Here is a 26,555-nt window from a genome sequence, read left to right on the forward strand (position 1 = left end):
CATTTTCCAGGCACTGTTAGTTTATTTTCTTCCTTTAATAAATACTAACTGGATATTGAGAATTAGAATTGGGCAGAAACTCTATGCACCATTACTCTATAAACTCAGGACCCAGAGTTGTTAGAGAGGTCCAATTTTCTGCTATAGGATAAGCCCACCTGCTCTCAGCTGTCAGGCACACTGTGTAGCCTGGTGGTGCTAGGGGGTTACCAGGATGAAAAGCAGAACCTACCAGCCACAGGACTACTGTGCAGAAATCTGTTCATGGGTTTGAAATCAGGCATCCCTGACAAACCTGAAATGAGCTTCCTAACTTTCCTCCATGAAGTAGGAAGTCATATACAATTTTACTTTGTCAAAGAAAGTTTTCTTTGCCTGTACTAATGCGATTGTGATCTGATGCCCCAGTCTCAGTGTTTTCATTAAAAAGGGCATTTAAAAAAATGTATTTATCTATTGTGGTAAATAATCTAAGGAGCAGTGCCCTGTAATAGAGGAAAGTCCTGAGCTTAGAATCCAAAGACCTGAGTTTTTGTGTCTGTAAGCAATCTGAATCTTATTGCCTTATCTGTACAATGAGAATAATAATGCCTGACCTGCCCATCGCTGAGTGATGGTGGAGGGGTTTGAATCAGCATCATGCACATGTAAGACCTGAAAGCAGAAGGAGGCTCTGGCCTTGCCAAGGAAGTAGAGTCACTGGTTGGTCATTTTGGATGCAGAGTCCCTCTTTGTTCTCCTGGTCAAAGTGATCCTGTTAATTAGAAGATTGAGTCATCCTCTTAGCAGAAAGTGTGTGTATGTGTGTGTAGTTTTATTTATCCAAGGTGATCATCTACCTAATCATCATCCCTGCTCCTATCTGGTTTTGAGAGAAAGAATTGCAAATAACATTTTTTTAAATGATTTTGATCACTCTTTGCCTTCGGTCTCTGTTGCTTGAGACTATGAAGAAGTCATATATCCTTTATGTGTTTATAAACAATTAAAACTATAAAGTGCAAATAAGGAAAGCAAACAGTGTCCCCCAGCAGCTCCCTTCCACACCTGGTTTTGGGGTGACTGATGCCTCCCTGTTGATCCCTTTCTCTCCAGGTCGGTGGCCACACAATGCTGCCCATTCGCTGGATGCCTCCAGAGAGCATCATGTACAGGAAATTCACGACGGAAAGCGACGTCTGGAGCCTGGGGGTCGTGTTGTGGGAGATTTTCACCTATGGCAAACAGCCCTGGTACCAGCTGTCAAACAATGAGGTGTGCAATGGGTCTGGCCAAGACCCTCCAGAGGGCTGAGATCCCAGAGGCATCCACTGGCTGGGGCCTTGTTTTGGGTTGGAAGACCATGTCAGGACACGATCTTATGGGGCTTTGCTGGTGGCAGCACTTCCCAAGTAGCCTGCTATGTTTCTAAATTTCATGGTCAAAGTATAGTCACTCCAAGAAAGCAAAGCACAGTGCTCGCTGATATGTCCTTGCTCCTCTGGTGATGGGACTGAGGAGTCACTTTATGCAGCTCATCTGATAAATTAATAGCAGACGTAGCATTCCAGAATCCATACAGTCCAGCAAGTTCTTTAGTATTGTTCCAATGAAGTTTCAAGATTCTTTCCTTTTTGAATATTTCACCAGAACATTAACTTCTAGTGAAAAACTCAAGCATTTTGTTTTTTCTATTCTTACGCTTGCAAATATATGTTTATATTTGAGGCACAGCATCTTGATCAGGCACCCTACATCTTTTTCAGATCCATGTCTATCTTTTTAATCCAGTTCCTTTATCCAATAGCCTGAGAGGTTTCCTGTCAGTCAGTGCCTTAACACCCAGGTGACTCAGGTTCCATCTCAGACCAATAAAAACCACAACATGTGGGAGCTCCAGTGTGAGGTTTGGGACCATTCCATATAAATTATTTTTCCACCAGTTTTGTGAAATCAGAGTGGCTTGGAAAAATGGATATAAGCCAATCAAATTAAACACAATATAAACTAACGTATAATAATTGCTCTCTTCCTTCTGAGAAAACAAAACCAAGAGTGGGCTTCTTTTGTAAAAGCCCTCTCTTCTGCTGTTTTTTTGCACTGACATTTCTTTGATGTGCATTGCTTTTCCTCCTGTCTCATCCTATCTTTGATCTCCATCCAGGTGATAGAGTGTATCACTCAGGGCCGAGTCCTGCAGCGACCCCGCACGTGCCCCCAGGAGGTGTATGAGCTGATGCTGGGGTGCTGGCAGCGAGAGCCCCACATGAGGAAGAACATCAAGGGCATCCATACCCTCCTTCAGAACTTGGCCAAGGCGTCTCCGGTCTACCTGGACATTCTAGGCTAGGGCCCTTTTCCCCAGACCAATCCTTCCCAACGTACTCCTCAGACGGGCTGAGAGGATGAACATCTTTTAACTGCCGCTGGAGGCCACCAAGCTGCTCTCCTTCACTCTGACAGTATTAACATCAAAGACTCCGAGAAGCTCTCGAGGGAAGCAGTGTGTACTTCTTCATCCGTAGACACAGTATTGACTTCTTTTTGGCATTATCTCTTTCTCTCTTTCCATCTCCCTTGGTTGTTTCTTTTTCTTTTTTTTAATTTTCTTTTCCTTTTTTTTTTTTTTTTTGTCTTCCCTGCTTCACGATTCTTACCCTTTCTTTTGAATCAATCTGGCTTCTGCATTTCTATTAACTCTGCATAGACAAAGGCCTTAACAAACGTAATTTGTTATATCAGCAGACACTCCAGTTTGCCCACCACAACTAACAATGCCTTGTTGTATTCCTGCCTTTGATGTGGATGAAAAAAAGGGAAAACAAATATTTGACTTAAACTTTGTCACTTCTGCTGTACAGATATCGAGAGTTTCTATGGATTCACTTCTATTTATTTATTATTATTACTGTTCTTATTGTTTTTGGATGGCTTAAGCCTGTGTATAAAAAAGAAAACTCGTGTTCAATCTGTGAAGCCTTTATCTATGGGAGATTAAAACCAGAGAGAAAGAAGATTTATTATGAACCGCAATAGGGGAGGAACAAAGACAACCACTGGGATCAGCTGGTGTCAGTCCCTACTTAGGAAATACTCAGCAACTGTTAGCTGGGAAGAATGTATTCGGCACCTTCCCCTGAGGACCTTTCTGAGGAGTAAAAAGACTATTGGCCTCTGTGCCATGGATGATTCTTTTCCCGTCACCAGAAATGATAGCGTGCAGTAGAGAGCAAAGATGGCTTCCGTGAGACACAAGATGGCGCATAGTGTGCTCGGACACAGTTTTGTCTTCGTAGGTTGTGATGATAGCACTGGTTTGTTTCTCAAGCGCTATCCACAGAACCTTTGTCAACTTCAGTTGAAAAGAGGTGGATTCATGTCCAGAGATCATTTTGGGGTCAGGTGGGAAAGCCAAGAACTTGGAAAAGATAAGACAAGCTATAAATTCGAGGCAAGTTTCTTTTACAATGAACTTTTCAGATCTCACTTCCCTCCGACCCCTAACTTCCATGCCCACCCGTCCTTTTAACTGTGCAAGCAAAATTGTGCATGGTCTTCGTCGATTAATACCTTGTGTGCAGACACTACTGCTCCAGACGTCGTTCCCCTGATAGGTAGAGCAGATCCATAAAAAGGTATGACTTATACAATTAGGGGAAGCTAATGGAGTTTATTAGCCGAGTATCGATGTCTCTGCGTTGTACGGTGGTGATGGGTTTTAATGAATATGGACCCTGAAGCCTGGAAATCCTCATCCACGTCGAACCTACAGGACTGTGGGAAGGGCAAAATCAATCCCTAAGGGAAAGGAAACCTCACCCTGAGGGCATCACATGCACTCACGTTCAGTGTACACAGGTCAAGTCCCTTGCTCTGGGCTCTGGTTGGGAGAGTGGTTTCATTCCAAGTGTACTCCATTGTCAGTATGCTGTTTTTGTTTCCTTCACTCCATTCAAAAAGTCAAAATACAAAATTTGGCACAGCATGCCAACGGGAGGCTGTGCCCAGACCAAGCACCGGAAGTGTGCTTCTGGGCATAGTCATTGGTTTTGCAAAAAGAGGGCGCAAATTTAAATAGAAATTTACAGCTATTTGAATGGTCAGATATACCAAGAAAGAAAAATATTTCTGTTCCTCAAGAAAACTTGCTACCCTCTGTGAGGGGAATTTTGCTAAACTTGACATCTTTATAACATGAGCCAGATTGAAAGGGAGTGATTTTCATTCATCTTAGGTCATGTTATTTCATATTTGTTTCTGAAGGTGCGATAGCTCTGTTTTAGGTTTTGCTTGCGCCTGTTAATTACTGGAACACCTTATTTTTCATTAAAGGCTTTGAAAGCCAATTCTCAAAAATTCAAAAGTGCAAATTAACAGAGAACAAAAGGAAATCCAGTAGCAACTGCAGTCAGGCGAGGGAGTTGACAAGATAAACCTTACGTCCATTCAAGTTATATGCTGGCCTATGAGAGATGAGACTTGGGTCTTTCATTCTCTTTGTTGCTGATTAAAAAAAAAAACCCTCCAGAATACACATAATAACATAATGAAAGCCATATCTCCATGATATATATGTGCATATATATATATATACATGTGCATGTATGTATCATATTAAGGACCCATGGTACTGTTAAAACACTGTAGAACTCTGTGACGCAGTAAGGAAGGGGCAGATTTGTACAAAAACTTTTCTAGATTCCATCAGCGATGACCTGAAAACCAACACAGGTTTGTCACGCTGCATGTCTGGCCAGCTGCTCTCGGGGGAAAAGCTACAAGTTATTTATTTTATTTTAAGAGAGCAAAGTAGGTAATAATTTAAGGGATCAAATTCAAGGAGGAATGTGCAATTTTAGAGCAAAGATTTGTTTAAGGCAAATGAGACTTTGGGAGCATCCCATTCCAGTTTTGTCTTTTTTTCTCTGAAAGAAAAAAGCAAAAAATAAAATAAAATTCCACTTATACCTTCTGACAAGTCCCTAAATGTCTTGAAATAAAAGGTTCTATGCAAGTGCAAAGTTTTATAGTTATTTATATTGCTGATTATTACTATTACTATCTCTGTTGTCTTAAGAGTATGTGCTGATTTCAGAGACATCTCAAATTGAAAGAATATCAGATTGCTTTTAAAGTAGCTGAACGAGCCACAGAATATCTGAAATTATTCATTGCTGTTCCTCCACCACCCCCTTTCTCACGGTCTGATTTTTAGAAGAGTAGCATCCTTGTTCTAAAATGTAATGATCACCAAATATGGCCTTCCATCAAATTGGTGAAAACTACAACAGTATAACAGTGACAAACCTAATTCTCTAGCCCAAACCTGGTCTGACAATCATTTCCATTTAGAAGTCATTGAATAGTTTTCCAAACACTTTCCATGTGTGTTAGCAAATTATTCCTATTTTGTGTAGATGAGGACGTTGAGACTCAGAGACACTCAGAGGCACGCTGGTGGTCTCCAGCCTAGCTTCCAGCACCACTGGGACTGAATCCAAGTACTCTCACTCTGAACTTCATGGTTCTGTCCACTAGAGGTTCTAATATACAAACAAGCAGTTCAGGAAAGAAAGCATGCTAACACATTCATGAAGCAGTATATGAAGTTAGAAGAACAAAAGGAAATACAGGAGATGACAAGCAGCTGAGATATTGTGATATATAATCATGCTCTTAGCTTCAGCTAAATTCAGCTAAATCCTTGTACACTGAACCAATGTCATAATCAGGCTTATTTAGAAAACACTTTGAACTATGCTATAAAAGATTATATCAGAATTCATATTATACATGTGTTCACATCAGCGCTACCTGTGATATTTTCATGTATTTATATATGTGTTATAAATACTTGATTTATACATATACAAATGCACATACATAGTGTGTTTGTGTGTTTATGTATAAATTTATAGGCACACAATAATAGAGGTAATTATAAGTAGGATGCGGTATGAATAATTTGCTTAAAATATGCTAAATAACCAAAACTGTTTAACGTCATGTTGCTGTTAGTGCTTCCATACTCCACGTGGGTAGGACTACATCACACTTTTCAACTCTGTGCAGTACTGCATGGGTGGAAGACATATTTAAGACAATGTGCTTCCCAAAACAACTGAATAAAAGCCATCCCACTACACTGAGTGCTTTCTCTGGCTCCTTGCAATGGAAGATACTTTTTGTAATGGTCCAGGAAAGGAACATTGCTTTCTTTTTGTCTTTCAGCACATTTGTATTATGCTCACCTTGTCTTTGTCCCACTGTGACCCCTTTACACTTGAGTTCAGAGTTCAAGCATTCCAGATATAAATTGGAATGTTGGCAGCCCAGTGTCTTGAAGGCCAATGATGAGCAGTCCAGACCCCACAGCGAGATGAGCAACTCTTAGGAATTCCCACTTCCTAGAGTGAATGCACCAACTAACAGTATAGAATGCTGTCCTTTTCAAAGCATCCTAACAGCAGGATTACCTGGTCAAGAATGGACTTTGTTTGAATCTTTCTTTTCGCAAATTGGACTGCCTGTAACACCAATAACATTGTTGTATCTAACTAAATAAATGACTGCATATACACACATACCCTCAATTCTCTTGCTTCCCCATTTTCTTTTTCATCTCCTGTCTCAGGACTTTTATTTTCAGTGTTGACCTTTGGTTTGGCCATATATCACTGTTACAGGAAATCTCATGAGAGGAATGGCTAGTGACCCAACTCTCCAAATGTCTAAGTTAGCAGTTACAGCTGATTTTTTATGATGCATAATTGGAATGTGGAGCCTCTGAGGTTGTGATAGCTTGTACATGAATTTCAAACGTCATTCTAAAGAATGAGGGGTTGGAGGGATTTATAGTTAGAAACAACAGTGCAGGAAGGGGTATTTTCTTGTTGTCAGGGCTGGAATGAATCACTGCTGCTCAAGTCAAAGGTTCTTGAATATCCTTAGTTTTTGCATTTCCCCTCCTTTTCCTTTGACTTTTATTTATTTAATTATGTATTTATTTATATGCTTTTGCTCCATTCATCACAAACACAAAGCAAAGCAAAAAAAAATATATATATATATATATCTGTATATGTGTTGTAGGCAAAACACTGTGAATTTCACAACCACCACCAAGCAACTATTTTGCCATCTTAACATACGTCTCAGGAGACGAAATGAGAAAAGATGGGGATGTCATTTTTTAGTCTATGCGTTTGAGGCCAGGTCCATGTTTATTTATTTCTTTAGTCTATGCATTAATGAAAATGATCCTGAGTGGAGGTTAGCTGAACGTTCAATGTACTGGAGCAAGCATCATAAAAGCTGCTAGTAGCCACGTGTTTGAACAGGAAAAAAAATTAGAGAAAATGAAATGTAAAGGCCTATATCTTGCAGCTTGTATATCTTACTATTGCTTAAAAAATGTATAAAACAGCTGGAAATGTTTTAAATACAAGGTCTTTGAATTAAATGTGGATTTTAAATATGTAATCCCTTGACAAATGACCAAATTATGGTGAACTATTGCTCCCTGCATTCTTTGATCATTACCTATGACTTACAAATCTGCCTGGAGATGTGGACATTCTGCATTTGCTTCTGTATCTGGAGAGATGTTTGTATATATCCAGGCCATATACACACACATTTCCATATCTCTCTACAGATATATTTCCCCTTCAATTGTGACCTGGTATTTGGAACTCTCCTTTTCATTTGGTTTATCTTCCTTTTAATGTGATGTCTCTGTGCTAATACTTACCAGTTCTTGTTTTGCAATCTGTTTTGAGGTCCATTGCTTTACTAAGACCCACTGCATCTTGGCTGATTTCAAAGTGACACCTGAATACAGTGTTTAAAAAAAAAAAAGTTTTGTTTGTAAATCATGTGACCAGCTTCTCTCAACCTGACATGGAAAGTCTCTTGTACTACAGTGTATTTAATAAAAATGATGTCTTACAATAAATAACATACTCCAAAAGAGAGACTAAAAATGACATGATGATTACTTTTTAAAAATGTATAGAATTTCCACAAGCATGGTGTTCTCTTTATTCTATATGTATATATGTGTTTGGTTTTGGTTTTGTTTAAAGACAGGATCTTGTAATGTTGCCCAGGCTGGAGTGCACTGGCTATTCACAAGCATGATCATAGCTCACTGCAGCCTCAAACCCCTGGGCTCAAGCCATCCTCCTGCCTTAGCCTTCTGACTACCTGGGACTACAGGTGCACACCACTGCACCCAGCTTTATGTATGTATTTTTAGATAGAATCACTGTAGATGCCTGTAGTGCTCATTAGTTGAAGGTAGTGAAAGTAAGTGGTTAGTCATAGAAATAAGTTTCCTGTCTGATCTATCCATAATTCTGATATTTTCAACTTATACCTTAGATAACTAGAACATCACTGTCAATTGCTTTACTTTCTGCAACAATATAAATGCCCCATCTGTATTGTCCAATATGGTAGCCTCTACCCACATGTGGCTAGTGGACACTTGAAACATGGCCAGTGTGACTAAAGAACTGAATTTGAATTTTTATTTAATTTCAATTAGCTTGTATTTAAATAGCCACATATGGCTAGTGGCTACCACGTTGGACAGCACAGAGCAAGAAGACAGAATCACCAGGGTTTTGAAAAGATTAAACCTTAGAAACATCCCAAGAGATGTGTGTATTGTGGCACACTAGGGTTGGGGCCGCTTTGAGGATCTGAATGACTCAGGAGTAGAACTAACTGAATTAAAAATGCTTCACTCTCTTGGCCTCTCTAAGCACCAGTGTTTCTGAAATCATAATGGTGGGGGAGGACAAAATTAGAGTGGCTTTTCAGGGGTCCTATGGGCTGTCTCTTCCTTACCATCAGAATGGTCTGCCCACATTCTTGTTCTCAGTATTTCACAGTCGGATTTCCCAGGGTCTGGCCTCTTCTCAACCGTCTGAGAGGCACACCAGCATCTGGGCAACATTCCTGCCATAGGCTTGGCAATAGACGCTCCAAAACTCAGAATCCTCTGAAACATTGCCTCCTGAATACCTCCTCTCAGTGGTGCAGATATGTTTTTCTTGAGTTAAAAAAAATACGATCAGGTGAAAACTCAGCAGAGACTTGGAAAATGCAATGCCATAAAAGGGGCAAAACGACTTGTGTACATTCCCCTCAAAGAAACTGTGGATTGAAGGAGGAAAGTTTAATGACTAATGCCTTGGCCAGCCACAATCCAGTTTGGACTATTAAAGATCCTGACTTTTACCAGACTACATTTGTATATTCCTATTATTGGTACAATTATAATGGTATCAATTTAAATTCCAAACCTGAAGCCGTGTCCCAGAGCCCTCTCTTGCTTCCCTGTGTATCCCATCTGGCCTTCCCTCTTCAAGTACTCCTTCCATGCATGCATAAGGGTGCCTATTTCCTTGGATGAGAAAAATGATCCTGAAGTATTATTATTAATAACATCATTAGAACAGACATACTTACTTTTAGAATAAACCAACAAAATGAATCCTTCTTCTGTGCCAGGGTGTTATACATATGTATTAGTATCTTGTGGCTGCTGTAATAAATTACCACAGACTAGGTGGCTTAAGACAACAGAAGTTTAATTTCTTACAGTTCTGGAGGCCAGAAATCTGAAAGTAAGAGGTTGGCAGAGCTGCACTCCCTTGGAAGGCTCTGTGGGAGAATCGTTTCCTTAGTTGCCCCAGCCATTGGTGGCTCTAGACGTTCCTTGCTGGTGGTTACATCACTCCAGTCTCTGCCTTCTTGATCAAATTACCATCTCCTCTTCATGTGTCTTCTCCCCTGGGTATCTGCTTTTTTCTTTTCTTTTCTTTTCTTTCTTTCTTTTCCTTTCTTTTTTTTTTTTTTTGATGGAGTATCGCTGTATTGGCCGGCTGGAGTGCAGTGGCGTGACCTCGGCCCACTGCAACCTCTGCCTCCCAGGTTCAAGCAATTCTCCTGCCTCAGCCTCCTGAGCAGCTGGGACTACAGGTGCACACCACCACACCCAGCTAATTTTTGTATTTTTAGTAGAGATGGGGTTTCACCATGTTGGCCAGGATGGTCTCGATCTCCTGACCTCATGATCCACCTGCCCCGGCCTCCCAAAGTGCTGGTATTACAGGCGTGATGGGTATCTGTTTTATAAGGATACATGGGATTGCCTTTAGGGCTCACCCAGAAAATCCAGATAAGTGCCTTCTCTCAAGATCTTTAACTTCATCACAACTTTTGCCATATAAGTTAATATTCACAGGTTCTGGAGATTAGGAGGTGGGTATATCTTTTTTTGGAGGGGACATTACTCAACCCACTACAGAATCTTAACTCATCCTACCCTTACACCTATCCCAGGAGGCAGGTACTGTTATTATTCCCAGTTTACAGATGAGAAAACTGAGTCACTAAGAGTTAAGAAAGCTGTCAAAAACTGTCAAAAGAAATTAACCAGTAAAGATAATGCTTAGTATTTGCCAAGGAGTTTCATACATTAACTCATTTAATCCTTAGTCAACTCTATGAAATTGAAGAATGCAGGGGGCTCAGCTCCAGGCAATAGGCAGAAAGGCAGGTACCTGACTGGCATAAGGAAGCCTTGAAGTTAGGGTCTGGGCTGGCCATATGACTTAGATTCAGGGTCTGGGCTCCAGGCCACCGAGAGACTGGTATAAAGCAGTTCCATGGCCCAGTCCTGTAGGAATGAGGTTATCAGCAGACGCTAAAGCCAAGATTCAAAGTTCAAGGAGACTAGACAGTCTCTAGCAAATTGAACTGGGATGTGAGGAAAGACTTTGGTCATTAGGGACAGGATGAGAATTTAGCCACTAAGCTTAAGCAAAAAAGTCACGCCAGATCCACCAGCTAGGTATTTTTGGTGCCTTCCTATGGCCCAGTGCTTAGGTTGGTGCAAAAGCAATTCCAGTGTTTGACACAACTTTGGCAAAAACCACAATTGCTTTTTGCACAACTTAATACTAATCCCACCCACTTTCACTCATTAGTCTAGGGGAGGATGAGTCTCCAGGTGAAGGGAGCTGCCTAGCAATGGGGCCCTGGAGCTAGAAAAGGGGTGATGTTAGAACTCAGATTTAGGAACACCTCTCTTGCAATAAGAGCTCTGCAAATTTGGCCATTTGCCAAATGTCAGGGTCTTTGGTAGCCTCCCATGGTTAGAGCTGGATAAGGCCTAAAGGTCCCATGCCCCATCTGCCATCTACAGGTAGTGTTTTACAATAAAAGTAAGGCTCAGACCAAATTCTTCCAAACAAGCAATGATTTATTATCAAGACCACATGTTGGCTATGTAGACCAGAAACTTCCCCTTTCTGTCTTTGGGTGAAGTCACAGGCAAAGGCAGATTCAAGAATGTGCTAATGACAGGATTAGCCCAGCCTCTATTGATTCAGTTGACAGGGGAGGGATACACAGAGGACCCAGAGAGCTCTGGTCACTGAAAGCACCACTCCTGGCATTAGAGAGCTGAGCTTGCTACATTCTTCTGCCTCCTTCGTGTAGGAATGACAGCATCTGTACAATATTTCTAATTCTCAATCTTCAAAATCAGTAATTTCTGCCAAAAAAAATAAGCAAAACTCTAATATATTTTATGCTAATTATGACACTTTCTGATATTGATATAAAAATTTTAAATGCCATTTAACTACTCAAGTCACTTTTCATGTGGGCTCTGTTTATGTTGATCACCTCTGGGATATGAGGTGTATTTAACGTGTACATGCACATCACACTGTATACAACTGATTTTAAAGTCAGTTGCCACACAGACAATAAAACAATTTCCATAAAGACCCTTTTCTCCTATAGTAGATATGGATTTGTAGCTACCAAACCCAAACGTGCAAAATGTCGCTTGCTTCATTTCCTTTAAATCAGGCTATGTCTGATTCTAGCCCATATCCTGCAGGAGCAAAATCAGCCTTAAGCATCACTTGGCCTGCCTCCCTTTCATAAGGTACCCCATGAATCCCAAGGCCCATTGATACCTAGGAAATGTGAGAAGGGTCTCCAATGTCCTCTCCATCATGATCTAGTGGCTCTGTGCCACAAATGAGAGCTCTGTGTCTAGGACAGAATGTTCCCAGACACATCACAGCCATTTCCCTGAAGTCTACCTCTTCCCTGTGCAATTTGAGGACTCCACACCGACCAATATCTCTAGGCTTGGGAAAATCTCTGTTAGAAATCCCACCTCTACTCTCTATCCTTTCCTTTTCCCTAGCTGAACCATCTCCTAAATACACAATTAGATCATTATTCAGGCTTTTTTTTTTTTTTTTTTTTTTTTGAGATGGAGTCTCGCTCTGTCACCCAGGCTGGAGTACAGTGGCACGATCTCAGCTCACTGCAACCTCCGCCTCCCAGATTCAAGCCATTCTCCTGCCTCAGCCTCCAGAGTATCTGGGACTACAGGTGCAGGCCACCATTCTCTGGCTGATTTTTCTATTTTTAGTAGAGACAGCATTTCACCATGCTGACCAGGCTGGTCTTGAACTCCTGACCTCATGATCTGCCCATGTCGGCCTCTCAAAGTGCTAGGATTACAGGCATGAGACACTGTGTCTGACCCATTGTTAACTTTTTATATTATTATGACAATGAAAGTGCTATTTGGAGCTGAGGCATACAGTAAGCCATGACTATTTTCCTTTTCTGTATTTTGTTTTCTTAGGAGTTAGTAATTGACTTTTGTTTGTTTGCTGTCTTAGTTTTCTAATTATCATTATTCAAACCCGGGCTCTTAGCTATTTGTCTAAATTTCCTCTCAAAACATTCCAGTGCATCATGTATTTTACCCATTTAATCCACCTGGACAATGTCTCCTGTAGCCTTCTCATCTGATGCAATCTAGACATGTGACCTCCCAACCTGTTGCAGAGCTATCATCTGGGATCTTTCTTTTCCAGAACTTGGACTTTTCTCCTTTTTGTTCTGCATGTATCTCCTTCCTTCCTGCCTCCACTATCCTATGTCTTCCTTTTCTTGGTTTACCTCTTGATTTGGTGGAACACATCCTCCAATAGCTTTCTAAGAAAAGGCAAACAAGAAATTTTTGGAGACTCGTTGTGTCTGAAAAAATGCTTTTATTGTACCCTGAAACTTAACTAACAATTTGGCTGAATATAGAATATTAGTTTGAATTTTTTCTTAAAATTTTTGAAGGCATATATTGATTGTCTTCTAACTTCAAGTGAGGCTGTTGAGAGGTCCAAAGTCTCCTGATTATGGATTTCAAAAATGTAATCTTTTTTTTTTAATCTGGAAATTTAAAAAATCTTTTCATATTTAACATTCTGAAATTTTATGAAGATGTGTCTTAGGTTTATATTAATTCACTGTGCTGGATACTTCAATGAGCTCTTTCCATCTAGAAATTCATTTTTTTCAGTTCTGGGAAATTTTCTTGAATTATATTGTTGATTAATTCTTCTCTGTGTTTTCTCTCAGGAAATCCTATCATTTAAATACTACACCACCCTCTTGGACTGGACTTCAAATTCTTACTTATGTCTTCAATTTTCTAGGAGAACTTTTAAAAACTTATTTTGAGTTCTGTTATTCTCATTTTTTCTTTAAAAATGACTTTTCATTTCACTTAGAATAAAACTTGAATTCCCTGTCATGTATGGTGTACAAGGTCACAAAAGATACTGCTGTTGAAAATGTCTGAAACTTCTCCTCACACCATATTTGCCTTCTCTCACCTATATTCCAATACCTTTCATCACTCAAGAATTTTGCATATTCTATTTCCTCTTCTGGAAAAGCTTTTGCTCCAACTTTTTAATGGAACTTTTTCATATTGCAGATTTTGCAATATCATTTTTAAGAAGCCTTCCATAACCTCATAAACAAAATATTCTTTCCTGTTATTCTCTTCCTAGTACTCAGTTTTCTTTCTTTAAAGTCTTTATTAATTCTTTCAGTAAGGGTGTGTAAGTAGAAAACTCTTAGTTTTTCTCTGCATGGAAAGGTGCTAGTATAGCTGAAAATGGAATCCTGGTTCAGCAGTCACTTTCCTCCAGCCTTTGGAAATATTGCTTTCATTGTTTGGCATTGTTTGTTATGAAAAGGTTTCTGTCAATATTCTCGTTCCTCTTTAGATCATCTGCCATTTCTTTCTAGTAGCATTTTAGATTTTCTCTTTGTCTTTCATATTATTTAGTTTCATTACAATGTATGTAGATAAACATTTTTTGTACTCTTATGTGGGACTTAGTTTCAATCTCAGGACTTGTGTCATTTTTCAGTGCTGTTTCATCCCAACATTCTCTTTTGGATATATTGCTCAAGGGCATACTATGTTTTTTCTTCTAGAACTTGAGGTAGACATGTGTTGGAGCTCCTCATTCTCTGCTTCATTTCTCCTCTCATTATTTGTCTTTGCAGCATTTAGGGATTTTTCTTCAGAGAAGCCTTTCAGACCTCTTGTTTTCTCATAAGTTTTGTCTATTCTGCTGCTTAATTTGCTGAGTTTGCCTCTTCTTTCATTTACTGTATTTTTCATTCTTAGAATTTCTATCTGGATCTTTTTCAAAATTGCCCAGTCCTTTTTCAAAATTGCCCAGTCTTTTTTCAAAATCTTAGTCTTTTCATAATGTCTCATGGAGTCATTTCCTACCTACATCTCTTTGCACATTTTAAATACGTTGAGTTGAAAGTCTCCATCAGGTTGCTCTAGTCTCACTAGGTAGGGGTTGTAGCAGGCTTAACGGTAGCCCCCAAAAAAGGCATTCCACATCCTAATCCCTGGGACCTGGGGATATTATACAGCAAAAGAGAAAATATCACCATACATGGGGAAAGATGTGACTAAAGTGAGGATCTTAAGAAGAGGATTTTATCCTGAATTATTCAGGTGGATCTTAAATGTAATCACATGTATCCCTATAAGAAAAATGCAGCAGGCGTTTTGAGAAACATTGAGAAGAGTGTGATGTAAAGACCGAGGCAGAGATTAGAGTGACGTTACTATATGCCAATAAATACCTGGAGCCACTGGAAGCTGGAAGAGGCAAGGAATGGACTCTCCCCTAGAGCCTTCAGAGGGAGTATGCTCCTGTTAACACCTTGATTTCAGACTTCTGTTATTTTAAGCCACCCAGTTTGTGGCCATTTGTTATAGCAGTCACAAAAAACTAGTATGGCCATGAATTATCCAATTTTTAAATCTGACTACTCTAACCTTCAGGTTTTGTCATTTCTGTTCTGTTGGTGTACCTTCAGCGAGAATTGTTTTTTCCCAGAAATCTTGTCTATACCTTACATTATGGAGTTGTCCCAGGTGACAGCTTAACATTTTTTCCCTCCCTGGGAGCTGCAGGTTTGAATTGTTCCTGGTCTGTTTTGGTGTTGTATCAGCATAGAACCACACAACACAGAGTAGTGTGAATTTGGCCTACATCCATGCATAGTGTAGTATGGGTTTCTGATCTGTTGAGGGTGACTGTATTTCTACCCTGTAGTGAATTCTTACCATTTTATGTTGTCTTGACATCCATTTTGAATACAAGTTTTAACTTTCTTAGACCAGAAACAGGGCTCAGTCACCCTTGACACAATTTCCAATTCTACACCGCACCCAAATGGCTCAAGCTGGTGGACAGAAATAAGAATTTAGGAGCATCTCTCTTACCTAGAAGACTGGGCTCCCTGCTTTCCTACAGCTTCCTTTAAATGGACCATCAGGCATTTGCCCATGAATTTGAAGTACTCCATTCCCTATTCCCTTACATGTGCTACTAATCGCTAGATGTGCTCTCTGCCTGACTCATCATTCTCATCATTCCTGGGTTGATTGCAAGACCCGGGGATGGAGGACTGCTCTCCTGAATTATTATTCCCTCCTTGTCCACGATCTGTAAATAAAACTCTCTGAACTTGTTTTCTGTTGTGCTGGGTATTGAAAGTGCACCTTCCATCTGAAGAACTAGGGGCTGCCCCAGGCTGGCCTTTCCCCAGGATGCCAGATAGAACACAAGGTCAGTCTCCCAGTGCTAGAGCCATGGTCAGGCAGGTATAAAGTGAACATGGGTCAGATAAGAGCCACAAGGGCATCTGCAAGTAGAAACAAGTTTTCTTTGTGAACCCCTGGTGACAGTTTGGGCAACTAGGTACGACGCTGTTCACCAGGTTAAAGAAATATCCCTTAAAGGCACTGTAAATGCCATATCCAGCTCCCCTTCATTTTTCATTTAGGCAAAGTTGCTAACTTCTCTGGTACTGGGACCCCAATTTAGCCAAGAGCCCTCAAAACACAATCATAGATCAGGGAGGCCATCATGCTTCTTACTAACTTCCTGAGCAGGTGAACAAAGTTCTAATAGTCTCTCTTCATTGATGTGGCACCTTGACTTTATACAAAAATCCTAGTCCTGACACCTAATCCATGAGCTACTTATGACTCCCGCCACAAAACTGTCTACTCTTAATACCCCTTTGGGTCACAAGGATTTATCTCTAAGACTTTAATTTGGGTTTTAGTTTCATTTGGCGTGTGGAGGTTTTTCTTCTTTTAAATTTTTTTGTTATGTTTTATCAAGCATATGTATGTGTTCATAGCAAGATGCAAGAGTTTACACACCTGTTCTGTCTTCCATCTTCCCTGGAAGTCTCAAAGCTTCCTTCTCCAATTTGAAGGAGTGTTCACTTCACATAGTCTTATTTTTCTGGCAAGGTGAATATTAGAACAGTTTTCAGTTTTCACTGTGGATCAGAATCACTCGGGACAATTTGAAAGATACAGAAGCCAATGCTTTACCCTGAAAAAGTTAGTTTCTGTTATAGGGTGGGCCAAGGCATAGATATTTTTTGCAATGACTTTAGGTGTTTCCACTGTGCAGCCACAATAGAGAAATATTGTCCTAAGGGATAATAAGGCTCAGCTCCGGAATTCCAACCATCCAAATAAAAACACACTGGGCTGGACCTAGGACTTGACTCAGCAGAGAATGGGCCAACCAGAGAAAAGCCTAGAACTTTAGTTCAAGAATGCTATATACAGCACTAGATAAATCTGAGGAGCAGGTCATCAAGTATCCAAGGAGTTGAGCAGTGAAACACATGTTCTCTCAGGAAATAAATTTCCTGTGAAGCTCCATGGAAACCAGTTATGGTCCAGTGCTTAAGGCATTCAATCAATCAATCCTCATCATGGAAAAAGCTGGAACTCCAGCTCTCCATTATGCCAGAAGAACAGTTGGTAGTTCTCCAGCCGTCAATTCTGATGAGGCTCATCCTGCTGCTGCTTGCTATAACATGCAAGCCTTGGACCCAGCCTATGATCATGAAAATTGAGCTGGCAGGATCCAGCTGGAGTTGAAGTTTTGTCATATTGCTATTAAATCCTAGCCTCTGATCACTGCAGGGCAGGGGCCAGTACTTCCTTGATCATGCAACAGAAAAGCCAGGGTCCCACTTCAAGAGTCTAAATTCAGTCCTACCAGATTGCTGTGTGCAATCTCAGAGAGTCCTGGACAACAGTGTACACATGTACCAGCTACTAATCCTGTGCCCATGAACTTTCCCTCTAATTATGCTAGTCAATGATCAGCCCAGCATGTCTGTCATATATGCTATCTAGGCTTCTCTCCTTGCTTACATGAAGATATTGTATTTTTTACTTATTAGTTTTTATTGCTGTTTCTTACACGTAGAATGTAAGCGTCATTCAGGCAGATATTGCCTTTGGTTCACTGTCTAGGATGGCTCCTGACACATAGGTGGTACTCAATATTTTTGAATGAGTGAATGAATGAACGGGTGGATGAATGAATAGATGAAAATTAAGGAGCTCGAAATAGGAGGTCAAGAACCTAGGCAGGTAGTTATGGTAGACTGATGTCTCTAATATGCCTAGAAATGGAGGTGTAGCCTTAGGGAAGTCATCCTAACCCTCTTAAGACTTAGATTCCTCATGTGTAAGCTATATAATAGAGGCTTTTATTTCTAGATTAAAATTAGCTAATTCATGACTTGAAACCATAACAAAATTTATTATAAATGACTTCAGATGCTTCCACATGTAAACAGAGCCACTGTCTTTCTAACTCACTTTGGAGACAGATCCAAGACAAGGCTCCAGGAAAAGCAAGGTTACCATGAGTCAAAATAGTAAAAGCTGGGTGTTAATTTTCAAGTGGACAGTTGAGGTATCATGGTTGTTTCCCCTTAAAAAAGAATCATTATCTTCAGAATTAAGAGATTAAGGTTTCCTTAAGGAACACCTTCCCCCATACTTGCTGGAAATGAGGCAATGGCCAAATAAAAATGGCATAAAAATAATTATTTGGCTGGGCGTGGTGGCTCATACCTGTAATCCCAGCACTTTGGGAGGCCGAGGCAGGTGGATAGCCTGGAGGTCGGGAGTTCCAGACCAGCCTGACCAACATGGTGAAACCCCATCTCTACTAAAAATACAAAATTAGCTGGGCTTGTTGGCAAATTCCTCTAATCCCAGCTACTCGGGAGGCTGAGGCAGGAGAATCAGTTGAACCCGGGAGGTAGAGGTTGCGGTGAGCCGAGATCACATCATTGCATTTCAGCCTGAGCAACAAGAACGAAACTCTGTCTCAAAAAAAAATTATTATTATTATTATTATTAGACATCTTTAAGATGATTGCTACTTTGCTTAATTCGACTTAACCAGGGAACTTTTCTATATTGACTTTCAAAAAGCACTTTGCAAAATTATTTAATGCTTCCTTAGTTTGTGGACAGAATGGTTTTGGAAACAAATGTGGCCTTCCTGTTTTAGGGTTTAATAAATGTTGAGATGTTGGGGTGTGGGTGGAGGAGGTAAATATGGGTCAGCATGGCTTACTTGGGTCTCCCATAGCATCACAGAATATTAGGGTTGGAAGGGTGGTGAGAGTTAATCTGTGACCACCCTTGCCTGGGTCCAGCCCTAGTGAGAGGAAATTTATTTGAGTATCTCCCCTGCAACCCCAGTCCATTTGCATTTTGCAAAGCTTTCTTAGCAAGGACTTCCTGGTGCTGAACCAACATCTGTGTCCTCGGAACTACTGCCCATGGGCTCAGATCTCCTGGGAGTGCACAAAATAACTCATTCATTATGACTTGGCATCCCTTTATGACTCCCTTGTACTCTTCCTCCCTCATCCAACCCCCTACTGAAAACTCTGTATGGCTTGCCAAATACCCAAAAGAAAGGGCAAGGAACCAAGCTCTGTCTGCTAACACTAACATCCAGCCCACGATTCTTGGTTACTCTTGAGTGGCATCAGCTCATTTTCCCTCACCTGTTCTCCAGGCTTCATCTCATTCTTGGCACAAGGGGAAATAACTTTTTTTCTCTTTTTTTTTGAGATGAAGTCTCGCTCTGTCACTCAGGCTGGAGTGCAATGGTGCAATCTTGGCTCACTGCAACCTCCGCCTCCAAGGCTCAAGTGATTCAAGTGATTCTCCTGCCTCAGCCTCCCAAGTAGCTGGGATTATGGGCATGCACCACCATGCCCGGCTAATTTTTGTATTTTCAGTAGAGACGGGGTTTCACCATGCTGACCAGGCTGGTCTTGAACTCCCGACCTCAGGTGATCCACCCACCTCGGCCTCCCAAAGTGCTGGGATTACAGGCAGGAGCTACTGCACCCAGCTGGGAAAATACTTTTTAAGGGATCAAAGAGATTAAAAGTCAGGTGTGTCTCCTCTTTCTTCTCCAGGAAAAAAATAATCTCTCAGTGGTGTCAACACAATGAATAGGGCTCCTCACAGCCTTTGCATTTGAGGTCCATCTGAAATCTTCCTGGGTGCTGTGAAGAACCAGTAAAATGAGGGAGTCTGGGTGATCCACGTGATAGCGAGCTTTGCCATCCCTAATGAGGGAGAAAAAAAAAATCGGTGAAAGGCATTGCTTACTTGCTTGCTCAGCCAAGGGTTGGGTGGGAGGGTGGTGTTTGTTAACTTAAAGATAGCCTTAATTTTATTTGTTTTTCCTAAGGAACATCTGCTTGTACAATGATTAGGCATTGACATTCATTAACACAGGAAGTAAAATGTCTGAGGTTTGTGTCACTAGGAGTGTTCAACAACAAAATAAGACAGACACTCGTGGGAGTGATTTGAGTGCATTTTTCACACTGTGCAAAGGTTCACTCTAGAAGAATGTGTAGCATTCAGAGGATGCAGCCATTGAGAATGCGGTTTTCTGCAGCAATAGGTCATTTTCCCTAGAACTGTGGGCACGGGATGGATGATGAGGGACATTGACCATGTGCATGCGCCATGTGAATGAATGCCTAATGAGGACTGGCGGCAGCAACATCTCAAAAAATACTTTCTGAATAAATGAATAAATTTCTCAGGCACACAGTGAAAAGAATGCAGTACATTCTGTGCACTCTTTCTACATTCCAGAGTGCATTTACATATATTATGGTATTTTCTTTCCTAACCTTCCTATGAGGACTAGAGCAACCCCCACTCCCCGCCCCACCCCACCCCCAAACCCCAGCTTCTGCTTTTTACAAATAAGTATCTGGTCCTTGTCCTGTGAGTTAGTATTGGAACTAAGGTGAATTTCTTAATCCTTGATAGAATTCCAGGACACTCAGCCATTTGGCCAGTGACTTTAAGGAAAACACTCTCAATTCTTAGTTCTCATTTGTGATATCAGAATACAGCATCAATATATCCTGAATGCCCTGCCCCCTTCCACCCTCCTCCCTTGGTTAAAAAGAAAAAAAGTGATGCTATCAAAAATCAGATTTTTGAGCATGTTAAGTATTGTAGGACAAGCGCGACAAAAAGGAAAATAATATAATTTAAAAGTCAGTTATTCCATTTCCCAATCTCCTCTTCTAGACTTCCAGCAATAGGCATTTGAGTAGATATTTGAAAAAGTGTAAAACACGGCAGTCAATTGAATTTTTCCTGTTAATGAAATGAGAGAATCGAACGCCTCCACAAAGAAGTGATATGTCATTGTCCCTTGGCTCTGAGGAGAAGGTGGAACAAGACTTCAGACTCCTAGAACGCAGGAGATGTGGAGCGCACCGTGGAGATGTACTAGCTCAACCCTGTCAGGTTACACATGAGGAAGCTGAGGCAGAGAAGGCTCATGAAAAGTGATGTAGTTGTCTGAGGCAGGGCTGAGTCTCACCCCCAGGTTTCCTAACTTCCAGAGCCCTTACAGCTGTGGGCTCCAATTGTCTATTTCACTGGCTCCCTGCAGCTGAAGCAGCCTTTTTCATTACTGGGGCCTTTGTGTATGTGTGTGTGTGTGTGTGTGTGTGTCCACAGGCATGCCCTATTTTCTCATCTACCCCTCTCCCACAAGACAGAGTTCGACACCTATAACCAAGCACCATAAAGCTGTGCATTAACATTTCAGTACCTACAGAATAAAATTAAAGGCTTTCTCTTAGCCTTGTGTCTCAACAGTAAGGATGAAAAACCAAACTACATTGCTCCCCAAATTGTAGTTGTCCCCAGCAATTTCTAGATTTCACTTAAGAGATCAGTCCCAAAGAACAAGCAGAGGATGAAAAGGAATCTGGGAAAGCTGTCAGCAGCTCCCACTCTATCCCCCATGTGGGTCCCCACCCCCTCCTCAGCCTCAGCCTTGGCTTTTGGAGCCCGCTGCCCTCTTGGGACACAGTTCGCCCTCCATCATCCTACCTACTGGCTCCGCATCCCTCTCACGTCTTTTTAAAGAGATATTTTGGGAAGCAGCACACGCACATCCAGACACCAATTACTCAATCTCCCAGCAAGTATGGAGATGATAGAAGTATAGCCCTCCGATCTCCTAGCAACAGCGTGGGGGAGGCTGCAGCGCGAGCTGGTTGCCCAGCACCACCCTGCGTAGAAGGCATTTGCGCATTTCACTTTTGTTGTCTTTGACGGCCATTTCTAAAACGGGCTGGCTGTGTATTCTTGGGGGGATTTTAGGCACTTAAGTTATTCTTTTAAAAGATCTCTGCTGACATCCACAGGTCCTATAATTAACATCTCAAGCCTTCACAGTCCGGAAGTGTTCAGGAAGTGGTCCGTCACCCCTAAAAATACAGAACCCCCTCTAGGTCCTCCTCCGGCAGTTTATTAGGGATTTGTCTGGACTGTCCCCTCCTTCCTCCATGCTGCCCTCTCTCGCCTTTACACGTATTCAGCCCAGATGTAGACACTGAAGCACTCTTTGTTGGTTTTTTTTTTTTCTCCTATTTGTGAACTCTGCCCAGATGTAGACACTGAAGCACTCTTTGTTGGTTTTTTTTTTTTCTCCTATTTGTGAACTCTGCCCTCTAAAAAAAAATCAAGAAGATTACAGTCACTGGACATCTTAGTTTGCTTTTTAGCCTAAAAAGACTCCCTGGCTATAGCATAACTCCACACCTGTTGTCCCACTGCCTCCCTAATCTCCAGCTCTGCTCCCCCTGCCCACCTCCCACAGCAAATGTGTCACTGACAAGAGGAATGTTTGACAAGTTGGAGTAAGAATTGATTAAATGAGGGAGGGAGGTGAGAGCTAGCGTGATAGCTAACTCGCCTCACTGGAAATACTCGGAATCCCAGGGGAGAAGGCTGTTGAGTGCAAAGGCAGTCCTTTCTGTAGTTTATAGCGGGGGGATGGATATTTGGGTGAAAGAGAAATAGAGGATCAGAGAGAAATGTGGGATTTCCATTATCAATAAAAGAAAACTAAAGGGCGAGAGACTTGAGGACAGCCAAGACTAACATCTGTTATTGCTGACCCAGGGGCCTCTCAACTTTGGGAACCCTTGAGAGGCTCAAGCATTCTGGCTCAGGCTGGAGGGTAAGGGAGAGCAAATGGAAACAAAAGGACTGAAATGCTGCTCTTGAGGAAAGGGCGGAGTGCCAAGGATCAGGAGGGAGGACTGAGTGCTTTGTTGCAGGAGCACTGTTTGGAACAAACAGGAGAGGGCACTAAACCTACCCTAAGTTAACAACCATCTCTCAGATGTTGGGTGTAAGAAATGGTCTGAGATAAGAAGATTTGACTCTAAAATAATCTTCCAAATTTTATTTCAGCCAAGTAATAGGCTGTTTCTTCAACAAATAAGGAAATCTTCTGTTTTCTCTTCTGCCTGTCTGTGCCCTGGTTTGCTCTTCCTTAGGCCAAAAAGTTTACAAGATGATGTTATTTCCAACAGCCTCCTCTGTGGGACTCATGGCCCATAAAGCCTTGCCAGCCTTTTCCCTTCTGGTCCTTCTGAGGAGGCTCCTGGTAGGTGCTGACCATCTTGCTTCTTGGCGGAATTCAAACATGAACAGTTTGGGTGATGAAGACATAAGCTAGGACTAAAACTCTACTGGAAAAGGAGAACGGCAATTCTCACCCTGGCTCTGAATTGCAGGACAAGGTCTATGGTGGAGCCTACAGCCACCCATGAGCACATGAACTCCTGTTTGCTCCTGGGACTGATTCAGGGACTAAAATAAGCCTGGGCTAAGAGGCTTAAGGATTTCAAAAAGGAGGATGAAAGTTGGGGGAGAGATGAAAAAGGCAGAGTAGTGCCTGGTCACTGCTTGCTTAATAGTACTCTTTAGAAGTGAGAAATTGGGTAGAAGTGATAAATCTGTTTCTAAGCAAAACTCTAAAGAAATTGCCACAGGGAAAGGAATTTTGGTCTTACAGGCTTCCTTCTAGTATTCTCAGTCACTATACACATGGACTATAGAAAGCCCACATAGCTTAGATGTCTACTCCCATTGGGAACACTGGGATCTACTAATTCTACAGAGAAGGGTGGATTCATCAGAACCCCTCTCTAGCTCCCCTGGGCACCAACTTTAATAGGAGCACAGCGTTAGAGCTCAAGGACCCTCCTTGAGCTTATAATCTTATCAAGTTTATAAACGTGGATCCAAGTTTATAGCTGGGAAAGAGACAGTTTTGGGAAGCCTCTCAGCTAGGTTAAAGAGAAAGCCACGGTTATTTCTCAAGTCTATGGACTCAAGATCAGACATCTAAAGTTACTCTGGCTCCATGAAGGCTGAAAACCAGCTCATGCTCTCTGCCTAAAGCTGTGAGCTTGACCTAAAGGCCAAAATGGAATAAAAGACTGTACACATGGACTGTAGAAAGCCCACATAGGTTAGCTGTCTACTCCCATTGGGAACACTGGTATCTAAGAGACTGTGAAAATAGAATTTCTTCCACCCTTTTCCTCAGGACTAGTTCCATGTCCAACAAATCTTATGAATGACCACTTATTCTTCCCAACTTCATGGAGAAATATACCCAAGAGTAAAGCATGATCTCCAAATTGTTACTTCTGAGCCTACTGAGGTTGATGATTTTATCGCTTATCTGAAGTTCTGCATGTTCAAGTTCTGCTCTGACACAGGCCTTTGTCAGGAGCCCAGTTACCATGGCAGTGCCTCCAAAATAGAACAAGCCCAACACACATCCATAGAGGGTACAATAAATAGAATAAGTACTACTTACAATGCATTATTTGGCTTCTACTGGGTAGTAATTTGTGCAGAGTTGAAAATAACTACAGCTCCCCTCCTTCATTTAATTAAAGGAAAACAATTCCACAAATCGGAAATGTGCAGTGTTTATATTAGAGTGGAACTCAAGTTGCTGCATGATCAAGAGGCCAGGATCATGGGTAAATTTACTATGGAAAAGTTAATGTATTAAAGCTATTGATGTTCAGAGACTAACTCCAAAGCAGTCTTTGTTACAACCCACCTTATACTGTGATTTGGTTTGAGGCACCAGCTAAGAATTAATGAAGAGTAGCACCTAAGAAATGTAACAACATTTTTTCCCACTAGTAGAATGAGCATTTCTCTCTTTTTGCCCATGGCCATCCTGGTTTACCTCTATTGTCCCATGATACCCTCAAGTGGCATGCTTTGGATCAAAAATTACATAGGCATCTTAAATCTAGGTAACCCCAGGGTTTAGAAGGCTGGTGGGGGACTGCAGTAAAAAAAAAAAAAATGTCTAAAATTCCCTCTGAGAGAGAAGATACTCATGTTTATGGTAGATATTTCAATGAATATTATATAGTTTGGGCTGTTTCTAGGTAAATCCATATCTCAGGGCCTCCAGTCTCTCATGTTCTCCCTGAGAGGACCTCCACCTTACATAGAGCAAACAGCCTGACTCAGAGGAGAATGCACTGCCTTTGGAATCAGACAGGTCTGGGGTCGAGAAACAACTTTGCCTCTTACTCTGTGAAAGTCTGTTAGCCTTATTCTGTACATTACATGCATAACAATGAGGCTAATATTCTACTTTAATTGGCTTGTTGTGAAAACTGAATGATGTTGTGTGTAGGTACAAGTGCCTAACACAATGTCTGGTCTATAGTGAGAAGTGGTTATTCGTGTCTGTTTTTTGTTTTGTTTTGTTTATTTTCCTACAACAGCTGTGGCTAGCATGGCAGACTGAACAGACATGACCTCTGGGATCAGTCAGAACTATAAATAATCAATCCTGGACAAGTTAATTAACCTCTGATGCTCCCCACCTCAAATCTTAAAAAGTAGACATCATCCAAAACATCTCACAAGGTATAGTGGGGAATGACAGCAATGACAAATGTAAGTCACCAAGCATAGATCCTGCCACTTAGTAGACAGTTGTCACATTTAGGCTCCCTGGGAAGCAGACACCGGGACGGAGAACAGAATGTAGGATGTTTATTAAGGAGTGCCACTGAGATCAATACTTGTATAAGGAAAGAAAGGGAAGGAGGATTGGTCAAAAAATGAATTAAACTGCGATATAGGTCTAAGGACAGTCTCAACCTTCCCCCAAAGGGAGCTCTGGCACAACTATGGCATTCCAGAGTTCTCCAAGTTTGGCCAAGACAGCTAGGCCTTTAGATTCCCACATTTATTAGTAACTGGATGGAAGCTGCCCCACGAAGATGCATGAACTTGAACAAAGTAGCTTTCTGTAGCTGAAGCAGCCTGTGAAGGTGCTGACAGCTGTAGGCTGTCTGCTACACTTCCAGGAGCCAAATTGACAATTCCTACAATGAAGAAGTATTTGGAGGGCACAGCTCTGTGTCCACCACAATCCACTCCTGTCACTACTTAGAGCTACTGCCTTGTATATATACAGAGAATAGCTTGACATAATTCCAGCAGGCTTCTCTTCCTGAGAAAAACCTGGAAGAGAAAGATTTGTTGGTCAAATTACAGTCCTTGCCACTGCAGGTGGTCTTAGTGACAAATGTACGATTGTCTTCCTTCTCCATTATCTTTTCTAGACTTCCTTCCCTCCAGTTTACCACTTCTGCTGTTTTTTTTTTTCTTTTTCTTCTTCTTTTCTTTTTTTTGTTTTTGTTTTTGTTCCTTTTTGTTTTTTTTATTTGTTTGTTTCTGAGACTGAGTTTCACTCTGTCACCCAGGCTGGAGTGCAGTAGCACAATCTCGGCGCACTGCAGCCTCTGCCACCCGGTTCAAGTGATTCTCCTGTCTCAGCCTCCTGAGTAGCTGGAATTAGAGGCGCTTACCACTACACCCCACTAATCTTTGTATTTTTAGTAGAGACAAGGTTTCACTATGTTGGCCAGGCTGGTCTTGAACTCCTGGCCTCAAGTGATCCTCC

The 26,555-nt window shown here is 41.4% G+C and overlaps 1 protein-coding gene and 1 long non-coding RNA gene across 3 annotated transcripts in view; one reads left to right on the forward strand and one right to left on the reverse strand.

Moving 5' to 3' along the window:
• Positions 1 to 7,878, forward strand: part of NTRK2 (neurotrophic receptor tyrosine kinase 2) — a 359,572-nt gene extending 351,694 nt beyond the window's left edge. For both annotated transcript variants that reach the window (XM_024252096.3, XM_054520116.2), the window contains 2 exons: positions 1,096 to 1,254; positions 2,144 to 7,878. In XM_024252096.3, the coding sequence (XP_024107864.3) occupies positions 1,096 to 1,254; positions 2,144 to 2,329 (345 nt within the window). In that variant the 3' untranslated portion in view covers positions 2,330 to 7,878. The remainder of the gene's footprint in view (positions 1 to 1,095; positions 1,255 to 2,143) is intronic.
• A 3,358-nt stretch (positions 7,879 to 11,236) lies between these two features.
• On the reverse strand, positions 11,237 to 24,330 carry LOC129047898 (uncharacterized). The gene is made up of 3 exons (XR_010136541.1): positions 24,222 to 24,330; positions 16,583 to 16,667; positions 11,237 to 11,551 (listed from the first exon to the last, which is right to left on the reverse strand). It is a non-coding gene; the product is annotated as an uncharacterized LOC129047898 (long non-coding RNA).
• Between the last annotated feature and the right edge of the window lie 2,225 nt (positions 24,331 to 26,555).

Source organism: Pongo abelii, chromosome 13 (genome assembly GCF_028885655.2).
Source record: "Pongo abelii isolate AG06213 chromosome 13, NHGRI_mPonAbe1-v2.0_pri, whole genome shotgun sequence".
NCBI lineage: Eukaryota > Metazoa > Chordata > Mammalia > Primates > Hominidae > Pongo > Pongo abelii.